Genomic DNA, 23,753 nt, shown 5'->3' with positions numbered 1-23,753 from the left:
ATGCTCCAAAGACGTCAATATCATTCCCAATAAAATCCCTGGGGTTTTATTGCTGCGAAACGCCTTAGTTTTGAACTATTCAGGTTTGCTGTACTAGCCTGTGGTTCGACAAACGGCAGTACTACTGGCGATTTCTCTGCACGATTTCTGACCGCTACTCTCTTGGACATAAATTAGAACTAGCATCCTGCGATGAGATAGTAGATGCATTGATGTCAAAGTGACTATCCTCTGTGTTTATAGCCACAGATAATGGATTGGTGGTATCGAACTCCTGGATTATCAGTTCCTCGTTTCGGCTTCTTGACTCTAAGCAGGCGGTGCTTGAGTTACCTATACTTCTTAAAATTTTGTCGCTAAATTACTGGTACATCTACACACAAAGAATTTTTTTTTAACGCTGACCTAAATGCATAACAGTATTTGCAGTAATTTCCGATTCTGCAGCGACTAGTTTTACATTAGTTAGATACTCAGAGTACTTCGAATTTTTCGCAAGAAATACGGAGGAGTTTTTGACTGGTTTCATGAGTCTGACGTTGACAGTTCTTCTTGCACGCTTTCCGTTTAATTCTTGCACCAAGAAAACTCTAATTGGTTGTATTACTTTTACTTATCATTACTTATCATATATGGACCATGAGATTTTAATTTTAACCCTTTACATATCATATCCTTTACATAGGTAATATCTCCCTCTTTCAAGCTTGGGATATTTGTGTTGTTTTTCTTATATTGTTCGGCTTAAATTTGTATTGATCTTTCCATTACCTTACGACAAACACTATGAAGGTAGAAAAGCTATTGGACTCGGCTAGCTGCAAAGTCTTCGTAACTGTGGAAGTCGTCCAGTCGCTGTCTCAATTACTTTAAATCAAGATAGGAAATCGGCTGTCAATTGAACATAAGTTTGAATGGTTGAAATTCGTGGTTGATGAAATAGCGCTATTGTGTACCAGCTGAATACTTGGAATACACTCCGACCATTTAGACTAAGATTCACAACAGTAGGCTTTGCAGATGTTTTTGCAAGCCTTTACTAGGTTTTCATATAGGCACTTCAAAATGGGCTATAGCCACTGGAACATCGGTGATCAACTTTTGTTTAGCATAGAAATCCTCCACCACTTTAGAACGATAACTCACATGTTTATCCGTGAAAAATTTATCAGATAACCCAAAATAAGAAATATTTTTTTTCATTAAACTTCAAAATCGACTTTGCGGAAATATTTTAAACACTTTCAAGAACAACAAGTTTTGTGAAATGCACTAGAACTACTGTTACTTGCTCAAGCCCTTCATGTGTTTTCGGTAATGACCCAGCCGTGTCCATAACCCACATTTGACGGACATGAGAAGGAGCTTCACTCTGACCTAACGGTGGATGAGGTATTTCACGGAATTTATTTCTCCGAAGACACACATGACAATTTCTACAAACTATGTCTACTCTCTTTGCCATATTTTCAAAAATGCAATGAGCCTGAAGACATTGTAGCGTCTTTTGGCTGCTTAAATGTGTAGTAATTAGGTGATGTTCGTGAGGTAATTAAATTACAGTGTCAATCAGTATTTCGGGGAGCATAAGTTTTGGTGTTATACGTATATTCTAGATCTCCTTTCAAACTAGACTGGCAGCATAATACACTATCACTCATGAGCATTCCGTCGACAAGATGTTTCAACCATGGTACTTCTTTCAATTTTTCCCTTGTTTCCTGAACGATAACTTCATCCCATAGGGGGTCGCAACCGTCCTGTGAGGCATCAACATCATCTCGCGGCGCATTAAAAACATCCCGCAAGGCTCATCAAACTCATCTCGCGTGACAGTAAAACCATCCTACAGGGCATCAAAATCATCCCGTAGGACCTCAAAACTGGTTCCCTTTCCATGGGTAGCCAAACCGGCCTGTGAGGCATCAAAACCATCTCGTAGGATCTCAGAAACAGCTCTCTTTCCATGGACAGCCAAACCGGCCTGCGAGACATCAGACCATCTCGATCACCCACTTCTAAGTTATAAATACCTAATTATTTATAATTTTTCCTCTCCTTTTAGCCCCCCCAGATGGTCGAATCTGGGGAAACGACTTTATCAAGTCAATCTGTGCAGCTCCCTGACACGCCTACCGATTTTCATCGTCCTAACACGTCCAGAAGCACCCAACTCGCCAAATTACAGAACCCATCCCCGCAACTCCCCTAAAGACAGCGAATCCGGTACGGTTACATCAATCACGTATCAAGGACATTTGCTTATTCTATCCACCAAGCTTCATCCCGATTCCTCCACTCCAAGTGTTTTCCAAGATTTCCCCCTCCAACTCCCCCCAATGTCAAAAGATCTGGTCGGAATTTGAAATAAGAGCTCTGTGATATGAATTCTTTCTAAATATCAAATTTCATTAAGATCCGGTCACCTATTCGTAAGATAATAATATCCCAATTTTCACGTTTTCCAAGAATTCTGGTCGGAATTTAAAATTAGAGCTTTAAAGCACAAGATCCTTCTAAATATCAAATTTAATTAAGACCTGGTCACCCTTTCGTAAGTTACAAATATCTCATTTTCCAAATCACCCCCCCCCCCCCCCAACTCCACCAAAGAGAGCAGATCCGGTCCGGTTATGTCAGTCACGTATCTTAGACAGGTTTATATTCTTCCCATCCAGTGTCATCCTGATCTCTCCGCTTTAAGTATTTTCTAAGCTTTCCGGTTCCCCAACTGCCCCCCCCAATGACGCTGTATCCGGTTGAGATTTAAAATGAGAGATCTGAGTTACGAGGTTCTTCTAAATATGAAATTTCATGAAGATCCGATCACTCCTTCGTAAGTTAAAAATACGTCATTTTTTCTAACTTTTCAGAATTACCCCCCCCCCCCCACCCAATAGAGCAGATCCGTTCCAATTATGTAAATCACGTATCTAAGACTTCTGCTTATTTTTCCCACCAAGTTTCATCCCGATTCCTCCAATCTAAGCGTTTCCCATGATTTTAGGTTCTCCCACACCAAACTCCCCCCAATGTCGCCAGATCCGGTCGGGATTTTAAATAAGAGCTTTGCGACACGATATCCTTCTAAATATCAAATTTCATTGAGACCCAATCACCCATTCGTAAGTTAAAAATACCTCATTTTTTCTAATTTTTCATAATTAACCCCTCCCCCCTACTACCCAAAAGAGAGCGGATCCGTTCTGGTTATGTCAATCATGTATCTAGGATTTGTGCTTATTTTTCCCACCAAGTTTCATCCCGATCCCTCCACTCTAAGTGTTTTCCAAGATTTTAGGTTTCCTTCTCCCAACTCCCCCCCCCTCCAATGTCACCAGATCCAGTCGGGATTTAAAATAACAGCTCTGAGACACGATATCCTTCCAAACATCAAATTTCATTAAGATCTGATTAACCGTTCGTAAGTTAAAAATACTTCATTTTTTCTATTATTTCAGAATTAACAGGCCCCCCACTCCCAACCAGATGGTCAAATTGGGAAAACGGCTATTTCTAATTTAATCTGGTCCGGTCCCTGATACGCATGCCAAATTTCATCGTCCTAGCTTACCTGGAAGTGCCTAAAGTAGCAAAACCGGGACCGACAGACCAACAGACGGACCGACAGAATTTGCGATTGCTATATGTCACTTGGTTAATACCAAGTGCCATAAAAAGTTCTCGTAGTCTCTACAATTTCTTTCGCTAGTCTAGACAGCATGTCGAGAGCGTGTGTTTTCCGAAGTATATGGTGCCAGTGATGCAAGGGACTATCTAAGACTAGTGACATTCTGTGACTAGCTGATATCCCAAATATAAGGATATTCGTATGGAGGTCAAATGTAGAATTAGGGCACACAAAATGTCTCATCCGAAAATTACCACATAATCCAAATTAGGGAAAATAAAAAAAAACTCCCAATCTAGACGCTTCTATCGGTTCTTGTCGGAAACGCAAAGCGATAACATAACTTTACCGGTAATTAGCAGTGACTCAGACCCTAGTGGCTTAATACAAGCTAAAGTTGGTATACAATTCTTTCGAAATTTAGGGAAAATTTGGTTAAAAAGTCTTTCACTAATTACTGACCAATGACGACCTGAACCTAAAAATGCCGAACACTCTGTCCAAGCTTGATCTTATGGAGCATTGGGAACTGAATGTCATTATTTAACTTGGTATCTCTTCTTGGCGTCTCTTTAGATTGAGATTGAACTGTTTACTATTGCAAGTTTAAATATCACTAGAATCTAACGCACATATTTGCTCTATTGGTTTAAATTGAATATTTGACTTAGGAGTAAAAATCTTATGGGGAATAATTTTACTACCAACCCTTTCCCCCAGTTTTGGCAGGTCTACTCGTTTCTCAGAGTAGCACTTCTACTAGCATTTGCTCCTTTGCATTGGGCTCGACAATGCCCATATTTTTTTTTTTTTACAAAAATACCACTGTACATCTTCATGGCGCGTATCCCCTTTTCATACTACCTACCTTTACTGAATCAATTAAACGCTGGGTATCCTGGTTCCCACATGATCCGTACTTTGTATAGTTTCTACGATGTTGTGCCCCCCCCCCCCATAAGTGAGACACTCTTTTCTTATGTCATCAGAATGTCTATCACTATTAGGCCTACTATAGTAACGTACCCGACCACGAAGGCTTCCAAGACCACGACCTTGAAAACTGTCATCATTGACTCCAAATTTCTCCCTCATCAGAGCACACAAATATTCATCGGAAGAGGAAGGCGTCTCTCTTTCCCCCACTATTTGTTCAATTTGTTCATGCTGCTTGCTACTCTATATGCATTATCTAAACACGAAATTTCGGTGCTATGCTCTAACAAATATCCTTTGTAGGACGGCCTGATTCCTTCCTTGAATGCATTAATAGCAACTCTTCTAAGGACTACACCGTCATCACTGGCTTCTAAGGACGCCCTACATGACGCCCTTTCTAATTTTTGTATTCTTCTGTACAACAAATATACGTTTTCATCTTTAAATTGAACCGCGCCTACAAACTCAGCAACCATTTTTCATACTGTTTTGCCTGGGGCACATGCTACAAGCAATCCATGTTTCAATCTTGACAAATTTGTAATTAAGGGATCCAGATCCACAAAAAAGGGCGAAACAAACCATGGATCAAAAGTGACACTGTCTGTAAACCTCTTGAATCAAACCAATCCAACAACAACTCAAATTTTGTAACTGCAAAACAAACTCAGTTATCCACTTCCGGCTTTATTAATGGGGATATTATTGAAAGGCAGTCTTATTAGATATAAAGGGGTTAAGAACTGACCTTTTTTGTTACTCCACGACGTAAAGAAATTTGGTCTGAAAGTCGCCCTCCCAAAAAAATTCTTACAGATCAATTACCATACACCTGTCAACAACTGGCCTATAAATGGGTTCACTCCACTACGCAACACTAACAAAATAAGCGTGGTTATGCAACATATAATCAAACACTTTTGAAATATCAACTCCACACACAAATAGTTGTTTTTGAAAATCTGATGGTATTCACATATTTCTAGAAATATTGCATAAGCATTTTGAACCCCCACACCACTTCGAAACCCAACTGATGGCCCCCCACACTACATTTTAATAAATATAGGAGTAACATTCTTTCAAATAATTTACTAATAAAAGACCGAAGTGTTATAGGTCTAAATGATGAACAATGTGAAAGATCCTTGCCTTTCTTGCGTATACAAACTACTAAATCTTCTCCCATCAAAGAAGGGAATAACGAAAGGCTAATATTACTAGAAATAATTACGTAAGATGCTCTAGTAGGAGGGCAACTAAGTTTCCTTCCCCACCCCTTATTTCACAAAATCGTCTGATCAAAACTAAGAGAAAGCCATTTAGCCAAAAAAAGAATTAATATGCAAATTTCATTTTAATAATTTATGTGCGGAGAGCCAAAATCAAACATGCATTAATTCAAAAACGTCCAGAAATTAAATAAAAAACACTAGTTTTTTTAACTGAAAGTAAGGACCGACATTAAAACTTAAAACGAACAGAAATTACTCCGCGTATGAAACTGTTCTATTTAATAAAGTAGAATTTAAAGAAAGAGTCAAACTTTAGCGTATAGAGCAGGGGGTTGAGAAGGGAACAGCCCCTTTCATACACGGAGTAATTTCTGTTCATTTTAATTTTTATTGTCGCTCCTTACTTTCAGTTAAAAAAACTAGTTTTTTATTTATTTAGTAAAAAGACTGCACAAGTATATGCTCAAATAGAGAGAGTGGTTAAGGCACAGTATCAATAAAAAAAAAATAATAATAATAATGTTACTGCAATCCATTTTTGGCACTTTTTGGAATATATTAAAGCAAATTTGACAAAACAAATGTAAGCGATGTAAAATTTTTGGTACTTGTGTATTATTCAGAACACACTCAATAAGTGAAATTAGGTTCTTTTGTGAAACAAACTACGATGCAGGTACATTTTATGAGAAAGTCCGCAAGTACGAAATTTTTCTTTTCTTTGTCTTCTTTTCAGATAGTCTTGTTGGCAGTGTTCCAACATTTTCACTATATCCGCTATTTTTTGTGACTACATTGATACAAAACTCCTTTCGGGAACTACCTATTCAGACATTAAATTACGATATAAATTTATGGTATAAGTCAATTTAAGGATTAATATGGTTTACATCTCACATAACTTGACTCTGATATTGTTTGATCACATTTATCTTAGCTCTAAGCCACCTGACCCTCTCATGGGCTTTCGTCCATAACAATGCGTGCGGTAATGAACAACCCTCTATTATTCACTAAATGATTCCTCCGTGCATATAGCACAGCCAGACGGCGCTGCAAGTACGGAAAATGGTTTTTTTCAAAAGAATAATTTCTAAAAAGGATTTTGGATTCCTACAGTCTTGTCATTACCCATAAAGAAAGGGTATGACTATTTACCCTTCTCTCAAGCAAAAATAAAATTCAGTTCACTTAATTATTAAAATTTTAGTGTAGTAGAAAAGCAAAACCTCTCAAGCAGAATTCTAGATCGGATAAGATTTTGTATTGGGATATTTATATTTGTCTTTTCGTTCGCGTGTAGTTACAGTCTTAAGGGTAGTCTTTTCAGTTTTTTTTTCTAAAACGAAGATTTATATACAGCCAATCTTGGTTCTGGTATGAGCATTGATAATTCCAACAAAAACAATATTATGCAAACAGAGGGTCAATTACCCAGACAAATTGCGTATAAAAAAGCGACACCTGTTTATTTTTTTTTGTTTCTTTTAATTAATCAACAAAAATTTACCCACATTATTTCCTATTCATACCATCTGCTGGTACTCCAGTCCTTGAGCAAATTGTCCATAACTTTGATTAACAAAAATACCGTGTCAGTAGAACCAAATTTTTTAAAAGAATTATTCACGAAAGGCCGTTACCCGATATTGGCCTTCTACGTGGTTGGCTATGAGGCAAAATGGTTGTGGTTAACTTGATTTCAGGAAATGCTGCCAGCACCTGAAGCGGTGTCTTGCTTACGCAAAAATAGTTAATGAAGTGAGAGCCATTTTTCAATGTTGCAATAAACCGAGTGGATTTTCATTTGAGTGTCATTAGGGTATTCAAATGATAGTATATCTTAAAAAAATTAGCCTGAGCCGGAAAAAATTAAATAAAAACAAGCTCATATGGCACTTGTGACGATGCAAGAAGAGCCAAGAGCTCATATGGTATGAGCTCTAACAAAATTCTAAGAATCACTAGATTGATTTAAAAGGAAAATCAGAGGCTTAATGCTGGTCAGGATTTAAAATAAGAGCTCTGAGTCACGATGTCCTTCTAAATATCGAAATCCATTAAGATCCGATCATCCATTCGTAAGTTATAAATACCAAATTTTTTCTAATTTTTCCTCTCCCTTTAGCCCCCCAGATGGTCGAATCTGGGAAAACGACTTTCCAAGTCAATTTGTGCAGCTCCCTGACACGCCTACCAATTTTTATCGTCCTATCACGTCCAGAAGCACCGAACTCGTCAAACCACTAAACCCCTCCTTTGGTCACCCTTTCGTAAGTTACAAATACCTCAATTTTCAACTCCCCCCCAACTCCACCAAAGAGAGCAGATCCTGTCTGGTTATGTCAGTCACGTATCTTAGACAGGTCTTTATTCTTCCCATTCAGTTTCATCCTGATCTCTCCGCTTTAAGTATTTTCTAAGATTTCCGGTTCCCCCCCAACTGCCCCCCAATGACGCTGGATCCGGTTGAGATTTAAAATAAGAGATCTGAGTTACTAGGTCCTTCTAAATATGAAGTTTCATGAAGATCCAATCACTCCTTCGTAAGTTAAAAATACGTCATTTTTTCTAATTTTTCAGAACTAACCCACCCCAATAGACCGGATCCGTTCCAATTGTTTAAATCACATATCTAAGACCTCTGCTTATTTTTCCCACCAAGTTAAATCCCGATCCTTCCAATCTAAGTGTTTTCCATGATTTTAGGTTCCCCCACCCCAAAACTGGATGGGAAGAATAAAAACAAGTCTAAGATACGTGACTGACATAACCGGACCGGATCCGCTCTCTTTGGTGGAGTTGGGAGGGGTGGGTAATTTGGAAAAATGAGGTATTTGTAACTTACGAACGCGTGATAAGATCTTAATGAAATTTGATATTTAGAAGGGCTTTGTGCTTTAAAGCTCTGATTTTAAATTCCAACCAGATCCTGTGACATTGGGGGGAGTTAGAGGGGGAAACCGGAATTCTTGGAAAACGTGAAAATTCAGGTATTTTTATCTTACGAATACGTGATCGGATCTTAATGAAACTTGATATATATAGAAGGATCTTATGTCTCAGGTGCTCCATTTTCGACTCGAATTGGGTCCAGGGACATAGGGGGTTGGATGAGGGAAACAGAAATCTTGGAAAACGCTTAGAGTGGAGAGATCGGAATGATACTTGATGGGAAGAATAAGCACAAGTTCTAGATACGTGATTGACATAATTGGAACGGATCCGTTCTCTTTGGAGGAGCTGGGAGTGTTAATTTTGAAAAATTAGAACAATTGAGGTATTTTTAACTTAAGAAGGGGTGACCAGATCTTAATGAAATTTGATATTTAGAAGGAATTCATGTCTCAGAGCTCTTATTACAAATCCCGACCAGATTTGTTGACATTGGGAGAGTTGGAGGGGGAAATCGGAAATCTTGGAAAACGCTTAGAGTGGAGGAATCGGGATGAAGCTTGGTGGATAGAATAAGCAAATGTCGTAGATACGTGATTGACGTAACCGTACTGAATTCGCTCTCTTTGGGGGAGTTGGGGGGAGGGGTTCAGTGCTTTGGCGAGTTTGGTGCTTTTGGACGTGCTAGGACGATGAAAATTGGTAGGCGTGTCAGGGAGCTGCACAAATTGACTTGATAAAGTCGTTTTCCCAGATTCGACCATCTGGGGGCTAAAGGGAGAGGAAAAATTAGAAAAAATGAGATATTTATTACTTACTTGTGGTTGATCTTAATGAATTTTGATATTTAGAAGGTCATCGTGTCTCAGAGCTCTTATTTTAAATCCCTTTAAATCCTTATTTGAAATGGATGGTCGTATAAACTTCGGATGGGACTAATTTGATTTGAAATTGGAAGCTATAGTTTCCTTTCTAAGAGTCAAAAGTGATTTGAAAGCAACCAGCACCCCTCCGCTAACGGTCGTCATTTCCCCAAAGATATCCAATCAAAATTTGGAAATAGAAACTTTCTTAATTGTAATTAAAGTGTCCAGAAATTATGTCTTTGAGGAAGACATACCCCCTACAGCTCTCGGGGCAAGGGTTGTAAGCTATGTCATGGGGGCATATAAGGTACGTATAGAAAGTGTAGTTGTGTATGCTTTGGAGGGAACTCATTGGATTGGCAATCAGAAGTTCTAGTGGCCTTTTTAGGAGTCAAAGTGATAGGAGCACAGCTATCCCCCCCCCAAACATACATGCGTCGTGTTTTCTCGAGATGCATCCAATAGAAATTTTGAGACATTCTTTTTATTCAAATGGTCCAAAAATCATATAACAAGGCTTTTGGGGCTGATACAAATCACCAGAGCTTGAGGGCGAGGGTTGTAAGTTATGCCCGAAGGGCATTTAAGGTTCTGATGTAAGGGATAGTTGTACAAGCTTTAGAGGTGGCTCATTTTGTTGAAATTAGAAGTTCTAATTCTCTTTTAAGAGCCAAAAGTGATGGTTCATTAATTATGTGTTTGGAGATATCAACCCCTCCCCCCGAAGCAACAGGGCAAGTGCCGTAAGTTATGCAAAATGTTCATTGTTTAAATGTAGTGTATGCTATTGAGGAAAGGTATGCATGTTCGACTTCTATTTTCCCAAAACACAAATTCAGGGAATGTTGAGGGGAGTGTTGAATTAAATCAAAACATGTCATGTGTATATGGGTTGTCAAAAGGCTATAACTCAGGAATAACTGAGTGTATCAACTTGGAATTTAAGGAAATGATAAAGGATATGATCAATTGATCAAAAAGGCAATATTTCTACGCTACTGCTACTACAACTACTGCTGCTCCTACTGAAACCACATGTACTATTACTAGCGCCACTACTATCACTAAAACTACTACTTCTGTAGCGAGTACAACTAATGTACCAGTGCAACACATACTATAATGGATACAAATTGCTTGTACGGGCGTATCAGCAATATTTTCGGAACAGCTTATCATATCAAGAGGAGACTTTAGGGGTATCATGGATAGACTTTAGGGGTATCATGGGGTAGGATGTTCAGTTGTGAAAAGGTAAAATGTACCTGCTGCAGCTGCTATTAGTACTGCTGCTACTACTGTTACTAATACTAATGATACACTATTACTGCTGCTAGGGGCTCCTACTGCTGCCGCTACTACTATGATACTAGTACAATTAAGGCTACACATATGAAGGTGAAAACTTGACAGAATATTGAGGGGGGATTTGAACTAAATCAAAACAAACTATGCGCATGCAGATTGTCAAAAGGATGTATCTCAAGAGTTGTTTTGGGTATGAAAGTTTCGGAGAATACTCAAAGGGGAAGGTCATTTGACAAAAAGGTAATAAATGCATGTTATTACTAATACTAATACCACTGCTACTTTAACTAATACTACTACTGCTACTGTTCCAACTTCTACTTCAATTGCAACAACTCGTAAGACTTAAAGTATTAAGGTAAAAAGGGCGTCAAAAGTGCACGTCAATAATATTTTTGGAACGGCTTAACGTGTCAAGGTGAAACTTCCGGGGCATCATGAAAGCAGTGTTCAACTGACCAAAAGGCAATATGGACACACTACCACTATTAATACTGCTGCTATTACTGCTACTACTACTACTAATACAACACTGACACTCCAACTGCTTCTACTACCACTGAAACTACTGTGATAATAGTACTATTAAGGCCAAGTCTATGAAGGTAGAATTTGAGAGAATATTGATGGTAAATTCTAACTAACAAAAGGCACTATCTGCATTTAGATTGTCAAAATCGCGTATCTTAAGAATTGATTTGTGTATTAAATTGAAACTCTCAGAGAGTACTTACAGGGAAAGATCAATGGACCTAAAGGCAATTTGTGCACACTACTACTAATGCTACTGCTACCGCGATATTTACTAGTTCTAATACTAATATTACTATTGCTCCAACTACTACTTCTATCGTAACTACTTGTAAGGCTAAGGCCATTAACATGAAAATTTCAAGAAGTATATGAATATACAGGTTATGAAAAGAGCAAATCGACAATGTCATATCAATAGATAATTTTATTAGTTATAGCTAATAAAATTTTGTTCAACTACTCCAATTTTAGACGTAGTTTAAATGACGTCTATTTTCTAAAATAAGGCAAATTTTCTCAGGCTCGTAACTTTTGATGGGTAAGACTAAACTTGATGAAACTTATATATTTAAAACCAGCATAAAAATACGATTCTTTTGATCGAACTAAGGGTATAATTCCATTTTTTAGAGTTTCGGTTGCTATTGAGCCGGGTTGCTCAAATATGTTGCGCCAGAAAAACACAAACAAAATTCTACTAGTAAAATGAAACTATTACTATTCAAACAAATTCTAAAATGTTATTTATGATGTCAGTATATTTCCGGCAATTAGTTTAGTTTACTAAGTTAATACGGCTCAGATCTTGATCTTTGCTTACTTCCTTTGATCCCTTCTTTTCAAACAAATTGAAAATCAATTAATAAAATACGAATTCTAGCTTAATCAACCTTTTGAGTTTTAAATAAAGTGTATATCCATACTCTTTGGATGGGGCATTAACAGCGTTGTCATGTGTGGTAAGTTTTGTTCTATTTCAGATTGCATTCATCGATAGGCATAGTTTATCTTCGTTTAATATGGGTTCTGTTTTTTATTCATCATACTCTTTGTTTGTTTCAAGTTTCTCTGGTCATATTAATCTCTGGTCAATTCAAGTTTCAAGATCACGCTTTACTTTATGTAGAAAAATTGGTATAAAGCTACAATTGGGGCTATTGAGAAGGAACAATTTTAAGAAAATCGTTTTACTTCATAATATGCGGGAAGTTTTTAGTTAAAATACTTGAAAGCGCTTCCACTATACTTTAATCGATCCCCCTCCCCCTAGTGTACAAAAATATAGCCCAAAAATTCCTATGTGTTTTGCTATGCAACACTCTCGTTTCAACCCATGTACCCGTAAATTGAACGAAAGCTGACAAAATCAAGAAACGGAAAAATACATGGAAAATATAGAACTTTGTCAATATATTTGCACATTAAGGATAATTGAGGGTAAAAAATATAGAGGAAGCGCCTTCAAAATATGGGAACTACAAGTTTCCTGCATATTATGAAGTAAGAATAGTTTTCTTAACATGTTTCCTTCTCAAAAACCCAGTTCTAGATTTATTCCGAAAACTTAATAGCCCTAGCGTACGAATTGTAAGTATCATTCTAAAAAATTATACAGAAAAAAGATAAATTAATTTTTAAAGAAAGCAAGCAAAACATGCATTGATGTTGTCGCGAATCGCCTGAGGTTAGCCAACCACCTTTTACCCGCCCAAGCCGGAAGACTTAGCCAATGCTGCGTTAGCAGTTGCTTGCCCTTGAAGTACAAGCGGATTGGTTTAGTTTTCGTGTTGCGTTCAATTTCAGTACAAGTATAACGGAGTTAAAGATTTAACCTATTTTTATGACATTTCCTGAATGAAAAAATGCCGAAGATATTTCTAATCAAAGACAGATTATTAGAGCAGCAGGTTAAATTGATTCCGAGTAAGGATGTTATTATTCAACAGAAAGAGGATACGACGAAATCGCCGTTGGACTTGACTCCGGAGATTCTCGGTAAATTTAGATTGTTTTTCTACCCCTCCCCCATACTCACACAATTCCAAGAGTAGGCAACCCTGTCTATAATAGTTCCCCCTTGTGGCCTGAGCTTCGACCCAGTTTCCATTTTATTTTCAAATTGCCTTTGTTTGGTAGCTTATTATAAACAAACTAGGCTATTGATGAGAAATAGGCCTAGGTTAAGGGTAGACCTCTAACCTAGTTGAGGGGCTTCTTTTTTTCTGCAGAAAATAGCTGAGTAAGGTGAATAAAACTCAAAAATGAATCCAGGGTCTAAATACCCCCCGGAAAGGCTTAATCAAGCTACCATCTCTACCTTTTCCTTATTTCTATGGCTTAGAAAATTGCATATCCTAGCCGACAGGTTTGGACAAAAAACATGCTAACCTACCTTGATTTTGGGCTTTCGGTCTCTTTCATTAGCTCTAGTTTTAGAAAACGTAATTCTTATGTTCTCGGCAGGAATATAAGCCATATCAATGCATTTTTCGGTAAAATTCTTGTTAATTGACTTCTTGCTATCTCAGAAAGGGTTTAGGTTAGGAAAATGAAACTTTTAGGGATGGGTCTACAGGCTAAAGTATGTCCTGGGAAGCTATTTTAAAGTACCCTTCTCCACTCCTACTCCCTCTAGAGGGCACTGAAATTTGCCTACATGACAGGTCCTATACCTATTGAAATTGTGACATACCAACATTTTACCTTAATTTTCAGTTACTAGTTGCTTTTTCTCTGCCTTTAGTTCTAAAAATGCAATTCCTTTTATTTGAGTAGAATTCTGAGCCATATCAATGTTTTTTTTTTCAAAATTTAGGAAATGTATTTGCATATCTTTAAAACCTTATAAAATGGAATTGAGCAAAGTTATGAAGCTGAAACAATTTTGTTGTACTTCAATTAAGCAGAAGATCTATTTTGCAAAGTTTCATTTTTATAACACACATATTTTTAAAGGTCAGGGCCCTCTAGAGGGAGAAGGAGTGGAGGTAATTGCTTCAAAATACCTTCCTGGGACATGCTTTAGTCTATAGACTCATCTCTGAAAGTTTCATTTTTCTAACCTAAACCCTTTCTAAGATAGCAATAAGTCAATTAACTAGAATTTTACCCATTTTTCCTAAATAAAAAAAAAATTACACATCTTTAAAACCTTATAGGTCTAAGTCAGGATTGAGCAACAATTTCCTTGCATCTCATATTTCTCAAGATACCACTCTTTTATAGCACAATTTGTGGAAGGTTAGTTTTCTTTGGAGGGAGAAGGGTGGGAGGTAGGTACTTTAGAATAACTTCCCTGGGGATTATTGAGGATCTTAATTCGTACCTGCAAGTTTCCTTCCTTTTCCTCAACTCGGTTTCGAAAATAAACAATAGGCCTATCCCCTTATCTAGAATTTTGGTAAATTTTTTGTTGTTCATATTATTGATTTACAAATAAAGTAAACATACCACTCGATGCTTTTTTTAAGCTCTTTACGTATATAATAATCGCTATCGCAAATTTTATTTGTTATAAAGGTTAGATTTGGTTAGGTTGTTTGTTTTAAGTTTGAAACCAATGTTTTGAGTCTTTTCTATACCCAAAAACTAGATATATTTTGGTCATTTTCAAGAGCTTAAAAAGGACTGAAATTTTATATTCGTAAATTATTATATTCGTAAAGATCGAGTGGTTTGTTCACTTTATTCGCAACGAAAAAAATACGGAATTTCGTCTGAGGGACGAGAAAGCCCCCGAGACAAAATATAATGCAAAGCAATAGAATTGGAAAAGTTTTTGCATATAACCCAGGGTTATATGTGGCTCTATTAGGAGGAAGGAGCTGGGACGCATTTGTCAAAGTAGCAACCACTATTTTTCGAAACTGTTAAGTGGAAGGAATCTGGTACAAGACTATCTTTATTATTTATTTTACAAGTAACACAATCAGTCAATCTTGTATTTAGTTTAGGTCTAGGGCTATATCTAGCTATAGTAGGAGGGTGGACTGGGATGTAATTTTGGTGACAGTGATCATTGCATTAAAAATTTACATCCCTTAGCTCTATGACTATCTACCTTAGTTCTGCCCTAGGAATGACTTATGAACGGATAAGAGATAGACTTGCCCATCAACAAATGAAATGACATCATTTTATACAATTCTAGGAAGCGCTTATGCAAGATTTGCCTCTCACTCATTCGAACTAGGCTATCTGTCTTGGCTTTTTCAACAATTAGCCATGGCTTGATGCCCACAGCTAGGTTACTTATATATATATATATATATATATATATATATATATATATATATATATATATATATATATATATATATATCATGAAAAGAGAAATCACCAATGCTACAGCACAAACACACACACACAAAAAAAAAAAAAAAAAAAAAAGAGAGACAGAAGGAGAAAAGGAAGACTGTTTTCCTAAATTAGTGATTAATATAGACCAGCACTTGAATGAGGCCTTAACCCTACTCATCCATACAATCACATAGGTCAAACAGTATAGCCACACACAATCAACCATAAAGAATAATCCATGGACAGGCAGTCATGTCGTCAATAAGTATAAGTCGTCATTTACCAAACAATAGAAAAAATAATATAGACAAATAATTCAGAGGCAACACCCAACATAAGGGCTCATCAGGAGAATACACTGGCCTATATAGGGTTTCGCCACTCTAAATTCTCTACCCAGCACAGTGTTGTGGCTACCACAGAATATCCATGACATCCCCGCGTCAGGTATCACCCCCAAAATACATGCCTATGAAAAAAAAAACATATGAAAAATATATATATATATATGAAAATATATATATATATATATATATATATATGAAAATATATATATATATATATATATATATATATATATATATATATATATATATATATATATATATATATATATATATATATATATATATATATATATATATATATATATATATATATATATATATATATACCCCAGGAAAAATCATACCCCAGGAAGGTATTGCCAAGCTTCTATGTTAACCCCCTTCTGATTTCTAAGTCTTAGAAATGTGCTTTCTTGACATGTCTATACTTACTGAAATTTTCACAAAACAATATTTTACCTTTATATTAAGTTATCACCTTCTTTTCTCTGGTTTTAGTTCTGAAAATGCCATTCCTGTTATTTGAGTAGAATTTCAAGCCATATCAATGTTTTTTTTTCTAAATTTAGTAAATACACTTACTGATCTTTAAAACTCATAAATTGGGATTGGGCAAGAAGATGGGTAAGCAGAAGATCTGTTTTGCAAGGTTTAACCTTTATAACACAAAGATTTTTAACACAAGATAGTTAGCACATTTTGCATGTAGCCCTGCTATACTTTACCCCCCAACCCAAATGATGTGCAAATATATAGCCCAAATTATTTATTTCCTGTCTATTCTCTACTCTCCCAATGTGTCTCAGTTGTCTCAACCCGTGTATCTGTAATTGAATCAAAGTGACGAAACAAAAACTGAAAAAAACAAGTCACGGGTGGCAGAATCATTGAAAAATATATAATTTGGGCTATATATTTGCACATTAGGGGGGCTGGGGTAATGTATAGCAAGGCTTCATCCAGATTGTGTTATCAATGATTTGTCTGCATATTATGAAGTAAGAATTGTTTTCTTAACATGGGTAGGCCTACTTACTATTGTCAAGATGTCATACAAGTACTCAGATTTCTTGCAAAGCATCGTAAGCATCTCCGCATCGTAAAAGTCTAGTTTATGCGCTGTTCCGAATTAAATGCTCTTAAAACAATGTTTTATGTTGAATTCAGACAAATTCTGTTCACTGGAACTTCAGATGTACTTCCTGTTTTATTTATTCCCTCCTGCCGTCCCCAATGCCTGCTTATTTTAAGTTGTGTTTGGACTATGAGCCAACGTTTGACAAGGAATAAGTGTACAAAGGAATGCGAAAATCTCAGTCAGCAAGCTTAGCGTTTACTGATGACCTGTATCATTGAATAGTTTTTGGTCCAAGTTCAGTTCTGCAAAAAGTAGTTCATAGTAAAGCTGGTTGCATGTTTGTTAGAGTTTGAATAACTTCTTCTGAAATTGACTATATCAAGTAGACCTTAGCTTAGAAGGTTTTAAGGGACAACACTTACCTGAATTATAACAAGAAAAATTCTGCCCTGTTTGATTGGTAGAGCAATATTTACGCTTCCTAATTATATAGGTTTCTCTAAAAACTGAATATCTAACTGTAGCACAAAACAAGATAAGTTAAAAGGTTTTTCAAAGATTTCAGGGAAAGTAGATGTTGGCTATTAGTTTTCTACTGTTTATTCGGATCGCTTGTTCAAGTTCTACAAGTTATGGCAAGACCACCCAATCAATTCTAAATAGTTTGGCCACACAAACTAAAAAGTGGTGTCAATTCACGAACATGTATGGGAACGGCAAAATGTTTCTTTTAAAATGTAAAGGGAGCAAATTCGTCGTTATATTTCATTTCTGTCAGTGAAAATACAACAAAGGTATCTTTTCATACAAATTTCCCCAAAACAGTATTATTCAAAATAAAGGAGAGGGACATGCCCTTCACCCTATTTGAAGCCATTGTGATCTGGCCTAACACGATCCAAGTTTTTTGGTGGCATTGGATCTAATTATTTTTTACTGGAACTTCTGTGCGTGAGTTGATGAGTGTGTGTTGAATATCCGCTAACTTGATTTAAATTTAAAATCTTGTAGTTGTGGGCATCAAGCCATGGCTAACACACAAGAGGCGCGGGGCCAGGTTACGTTAGGCTAGGTTACTAGGGAGTAGGGGGTCAGATTAAGTTAGGTTAGATTACTTTAACCCGACCCTCCCCTAATATGCGAATGTATAGCGCAAATTATATTATTGTATTACCTAAAGTGTTATATTTTCATCATGTTTTGATTATTTCAATGTGATTATCCTAACTTCACTTTTCGAGTGTGTTCTGGATTGTATGGAAGTACCTATTTCAAAGTTGTCATCCCCTGTAAGATCGTCACGCTATTTGCCAGATGTTATACCTTCTGGCAAGGACTTAACAACAAAGATCATGCGAGTTCACAAAACAAGGGTGAAATTCCATACATCTGCCGTATCCAGCCCCTGTTGTATTGTCACTGGTCTAGCTTGATAGACTATTTGGATAGTCGAATTTGCGCAATTCCTAAAACATCTCTTCAAAATGAAATCGGTTCTTTTAAAAAAAAACAGTTTCTTTGTTTTATTCAATTTAAAATCTATAACAGAGCTAGGGCTAAATGTATAGGACAATGCTATATATTTTGGTTTTGGGTAGCCAATCCGATCTTTGGCTGATATGTAACCAGAAAGGGTTTATTTTCATGTATGCAGTGCAGCCTTTTGAAGAGGAAGGAGAACGTTTGAAGAACAGGATCGTAGCTCCACAATTTCTATTGGGGGGGGGGGCAAGAAGGGTTTATATCTGGATTGTCAAGAGACATGGGCTATATAATGTTTCCTCCAAATTATTGGGGGGCAACTGCCCCCACACCCAAACGACGCCCCCGTTGAAGAATATGGTGCTTGGCAAAAAAGATAATTTAATTGAACTTGATAAACCACATAAGGGATTAACCTACATCTTTCCTTTAAAATTTTGTCAAGAGGTTGTTTGCTAGTTCCACCTCTGGTAGTGCAATTTTTCAAGCACGATTTTTGTTACTTGGTATAAGTTCAGTGTGATTTTAAATTCAAGTTGTGGTTAAACATGCAACATGCCATATGTCAAAATGAAGCTAAATATCAATAAGTCAGTAGTTTGGACCAGATAAGTTGCTTCTAATTAGTGGCTTGGTTAGCTTTTTATCAAAATTCGGATCAATTGTCAAATCCTCTTGCTTATTAAGAAATATATATATATATATATAAATATATATATATATATATATATATATATATATATATATATATATATATATATATTTATATATATATATATATATATATATATATATCATATTTGAAATCTTAAACCCTTATAAATCAGGATTGAGCAAAGGCATGAAGCTCAATGCACTTTCCCTGTGCCTCATTCGAGCAGTACATAATTTTGTGAAGGTTCGCTTGTATACTGAAGATTTTAAAGGTTACGTGTCCTTTGGAGGTGGCTGGTCTCAGTTCAGTGGTTTGCCACTTCTAAAGGAAACATGCTAGTAAAATAATACCGTTAGATTCTCAAATGTATAGTTTTTCCAAATAACGTGATAACTTTTCTGACAATGCATCCCCATCCACCCCCCTAATAGTCCAAGATATAGCTCTGGGAATACATAAAAAAACTAAAGGAAAACATCAAACAATGAAATTTTTTACTTATAGTATGCAGCATACCTATACATACATACATATATATATATATATATATATATATATATATATATATATATATATATATATATATATATATATATATAATCTTGCAAGGGTCAAAGATTCTCATCTCTGCTATTAATGCTTAACTTCTTATCCGTGACGATTTCAACACTTACAATAACTACCATAAAAAAATAGGGTTCCATAAAATGTTCCTTTATTTTATTGTCAAGGCCTCAGTTCTAACGGTTATCTACTTCATGCGGAAATATTCAATTGCTTCCTTCAAATTGTATTGCTTGGATTGACTTAATGCAAGTTTTTTGAGTCATTGAACTTTTCTGTGTTTACTCGAAATTTTCAAAATAGTTTTGACTCCGCCTCGTCAACTGCCTTTGAGCTATATATTTTTTAAGCTATTGAATTATCTCTTTTACCATTGTGTTGTTTCTTTTCTCATGTAACAAGTAAATGCTTTTGGTACAGAACTGACGAAAGAATACAAGCGAGTATATTTAAAAAAAACAACTAAAATGTGGTTACCGCTGCACCTTCCCCCTAAATACAAACAAAAACCGATGAGAAGAGATGTTAAATGGAAATGGGAACTTTCCAATTTAAGGAAATGGGAACTTCCTGGGACGGTGTAAAGAGGGAGGCTTTAAATAGATTAGGTTGGAGGAGGAGCGTGCGTAGCTGTGTTGGCCTCAGGCGGCTTGGTGCTGCAGTGAGTTATTAGTAGTAGTAGTAGTAGTTAAATGGAATCCAACTGTGAAACAGTGAGTGTGCAAGAGTTTGTATTTTGATTTTTTAACAAGTTAATCTCCGACTATTGACGTAACTAATGATTTAAGTCTTAGGATCAATTCTGCCCTTTCTTAAGAACCCTTTTATATTAATTTGACTATATTTAAAGCAATATCCTAGCTATACCTCTATTATAGCCGCATTTAGGCTCTTCTAATAACCATTTCTATCATCTTTGTTAAAAATAAGGGTACTTACGTCTTATAGCGACTACATTGTTGTTCTTGATCTATTGTCGACTCGGTTTCTCTGTGTGCACTTGGAGACAATTAACTAGCGTTAGTGAGATAAACTACTAAGCAGGTATATATTAATTAAATATTTAATATATAGAGGTGGTTAGGTATTTAATATAATGCCTTCTGGACAATTTTTTCATCGAATTTTGGTACATTTCATTATGATTAACCTAACTTTACTTCTTTGGTGTGGTTGCCATAATATGTAAGCACCAAAATAAGCAGTTCTTTAAGTATAGTTTTGAATATTAATTGAAAATTTTAATCCAGAATTTTCTCTTGCATAAAACAAAACCCGTTATTACCGTGTTTCAAAATATTAAGAAATGGGTTTCTAAGAGTAGTCACGGTTTTTTTTTACAATTGAAATCAAGATTATACCCAGGTTTCGATTCAAGTGTAGGACTCGACAAGAGAAATTCATTATCTGTTAAATAGTCCAGCAACTGAAAATATCGATTTACTTCCCAGGACTATACTTTTTGTTAAAAAAGGTTTAGAATAGAATTCGCCATATAAGGTTAGCAACCAGAGACGGCTGTTTGGTTCCTTGTCTAGCCGACAATCCCGAGTTGGCTTGCTCTTCTGTATGCTCTGTACCTTGGTCCTTCGACCCTTGCAGAATTCTCCCTTGCTAGGCTGCTTGGATCTTTACACCTTGCTAGGGCCGGCGGGGCTCGGAGTCCAGTCCCTTGCATGGCGTTATTCTGTCAGTTTTCTGTTTAAGTGGTCATTTGCAAGACTTTCACAGACTACAGCAATGCCCATGGTTACAAATTTATTTGCAAAAATTCCACTTTTAACAGTTTAGTTGTTAATTCAGACAGCAGGAATATATGCACACCTAGATCGTTTTTTTTATGCATACAGCTTAGTGAGGTCTTGGATATTGACAATATGTTTGGTTCTTGCACTCATCTAAAAGTTATTTCAAATTTCACTTGCTAAAAACCTTTTGTAGGGAACGGGTTTTGATATTTACGGCCTTTTTGTATCTAAAAGTCCCAAAGTTAAGACATGATAAAACTCTTCCTTATACCCAAAATTAATTTAATTGCAAGTATGCGCTCTTGGGATAATACAAAGATGTTTCAAAACATTCACCTTAAAGCATGGGATTTTCCTTTCTTGCTTTTATTTTTGCTCAAAAAGGAAATGATAGTTTTTTAGGTTAGTGGAAATGTTCCATTCGCTGCTTCCATGCACACACGCGTAGTTTCTTTGATGAGCTGCATCCTTTTGCGGTTTCCGTCAGGGTTTCTCCGTTATTCATCATCAATCCCAGCTTATTCCTAAATTTGACTGTGAAACATCAGGCTAGCTTGGGAAGCGTTAAGAGGGTTTTACAAAGTAGGATTGGTCAATTGTTGAGGAAGGGTTTTATTACATATCCTTTATTATCATTATTTATTTAATAGTAGATCTTCTTGAAATCAAATCCCTTTAGAAGCTTGAGTAGGGCTCAGAAGGCTTAAACCCAAGTTCACAACTCAAAATGCTTGAGCCAATACAGAAAAAAACCAATAGTTTAGTGCATCCCCTCCCCCATTTTTTCACCATCATCTGTGCTTGAAAATAATTTGAATAAAAATATCTAGAAATTGAACGGGAAGTTCTTTTTCATCAACAAACATCGATTTTAAAACTTGAGTTTAAGGTTTTATCTAAACTAACAAGGGATGTACTTTTAGCTAGCCACATTTGCCGGATACGCATGAATCACTATGACAAAAGCAATCAAAGAGATCTAATGTTGTAGAAGCATAAATGTTTTCTGGATACTATTCTTTTGGGTTATCTGTCTGTCAAGTATAACCTGTTTTTGGAAGTAGCTTGTAAACTTTTGTCATAGCCCTCTTGATTGTTTTTTTCCCAGTTTTGATGGTAAAGAGTTTTATTAGGATAATAGAAAAAATAACTCAATATTCACCAGACATTCAAGACCCTAGATTTTTAATATTCTGTCAGTCCGTTCTTTTTCTCAATGTAATAAGGCCCCGCGGCTTTGACCAAATTCGTCGAGAGCAGGTTTTTCATCCTGTTTTTCTGCTTTGAAGCATGATGATGCTAGCGGTCAAGGACAAAATCAGATGTGGAATATGTGTGTGACTGACAATAAGATGTGGAAAAGGAAGTAGTGTCAGACTTCGGTTTTCGTTAAAAGAATTCTGTACAGATTCAGAATTTGGAATTTTTCCATGGGTTGATGGAGGTGACATCCCAGATACCTGAAATAACGACTGTCCATGCTGAAAACGCATGCTCAAAACTCTGGTCATCAAATCACTAGGAAATCATAAAAAAGAACTTAATACGTTAGGGCAAAGTTTCAAAGAACTGAGGCTAATATTACTTCCATCAGTCTGAAACAACGTTGACGAGATTCTTATGAAAATCTTTAGTTGCTTCTGTTGTCAATGCACATTTCGAAGGATCTAGTCTATATTAACCCCTCCCCCTCCTAAAATGGACGTTGTATTGTAACGTCCATTGGTTCCTTGTATCATATTCAGTTCTCTTATATGTTAGTTTTTTCTTCTTCTTAAAGATCCTGCTTCTCCTTTTCCTGGTTGCAACAATACTTACAGAAATTCAAAAATTTGAAGTCAAAATCTTCCTAACATCAAACCTTCTTAGGCCAAAAAGCTAGCTCGTTCCATAGCTAAAGTGCCTTATCTATGCTCATACAACTCATTCAACCTAGTTATAGTCTGGAGGATTGATGCTTTGCTTGGAAAAATGGGGCCCGGGTTCGATCCCTGGCGCTGTAAGGTTGGGAATCAGGCTTGCTACCTGTCCCTGTAAAAAAAAAAGACCCAGTAGTTGAAATGTCGATTTGACGCCCTATGCGTCAGCAATGTCTCAGGAGGATCTATATCCTCTTAAGTCACTCCAGTTTTCTTCATTTGCCACATTGAAGTTTAATTGTAAGAAATATGA

The 23,753-nt window shown here is 36.4% G+C and overlaps 1 protein-coding gene and 1 long non-coding RNA gene across 3 annotated transcripts in view; one reads left to right on the top strand and one right to left on the bottom strand.

The window, feature by feature from the left end:
• The window catches only part of LOC136036201 (uncharacterized), a 60,255-nt gene extending 52,851 nt beyond the window's left edge, over positions 1–7,404 (bottom strand). The window contains exon 1 of the long non-coding RNA XR_010619660.1: positions 7,320–7,404. This is a non-coding gene — a long non-coding RNA (uncharacterized LOC136036201). The remainder of the gene's footprint in view (positions 1–7,319) is intronic.
• A 5,751-nt stretch (positions 7,405–13,155) lies between these two features.
• Positions 13,156–23,753, top strand: part of LOC136036206 (transcriptional regulator ovo-like) — a 32,565-nt gene continuing 21,967 nt past the window's right edge. For both annotated transcript variants that reach the window (XM_065718300.1, XM_065718299.1), the window contains exon 1: positions 13,156–13,403. In XM_065718300.1, coding sequence (XP_065574372.1) covers positions 13,271–13,403 — 133 coding nt within the window. In that variant the 5' untranslated portion in view covers positions 13,156–13,270. The remainder of the gene's footprint in view (positions 13,404–23,753) is intronic.

This window comes from Artemia franciscana, chromosome 15, assembly GCF_032884065.1.
Source record: "Artemia franciscana chromosome 15, ASM3288406v1, whole genome shotgun sequence".
In the NCBI taxonomy this organism is placed as follows: domain Eukaryota; kingdom Metazoa; phylum Arthropoda; class Branchiopoda; order Anostraca; family Artemiidae; genus Artemia; species Artemia franciscana.
Note: the sequence above shows the minus strand (reverse complement) of the source record. Positions and strands in the feature narration are given on the sequence as shown.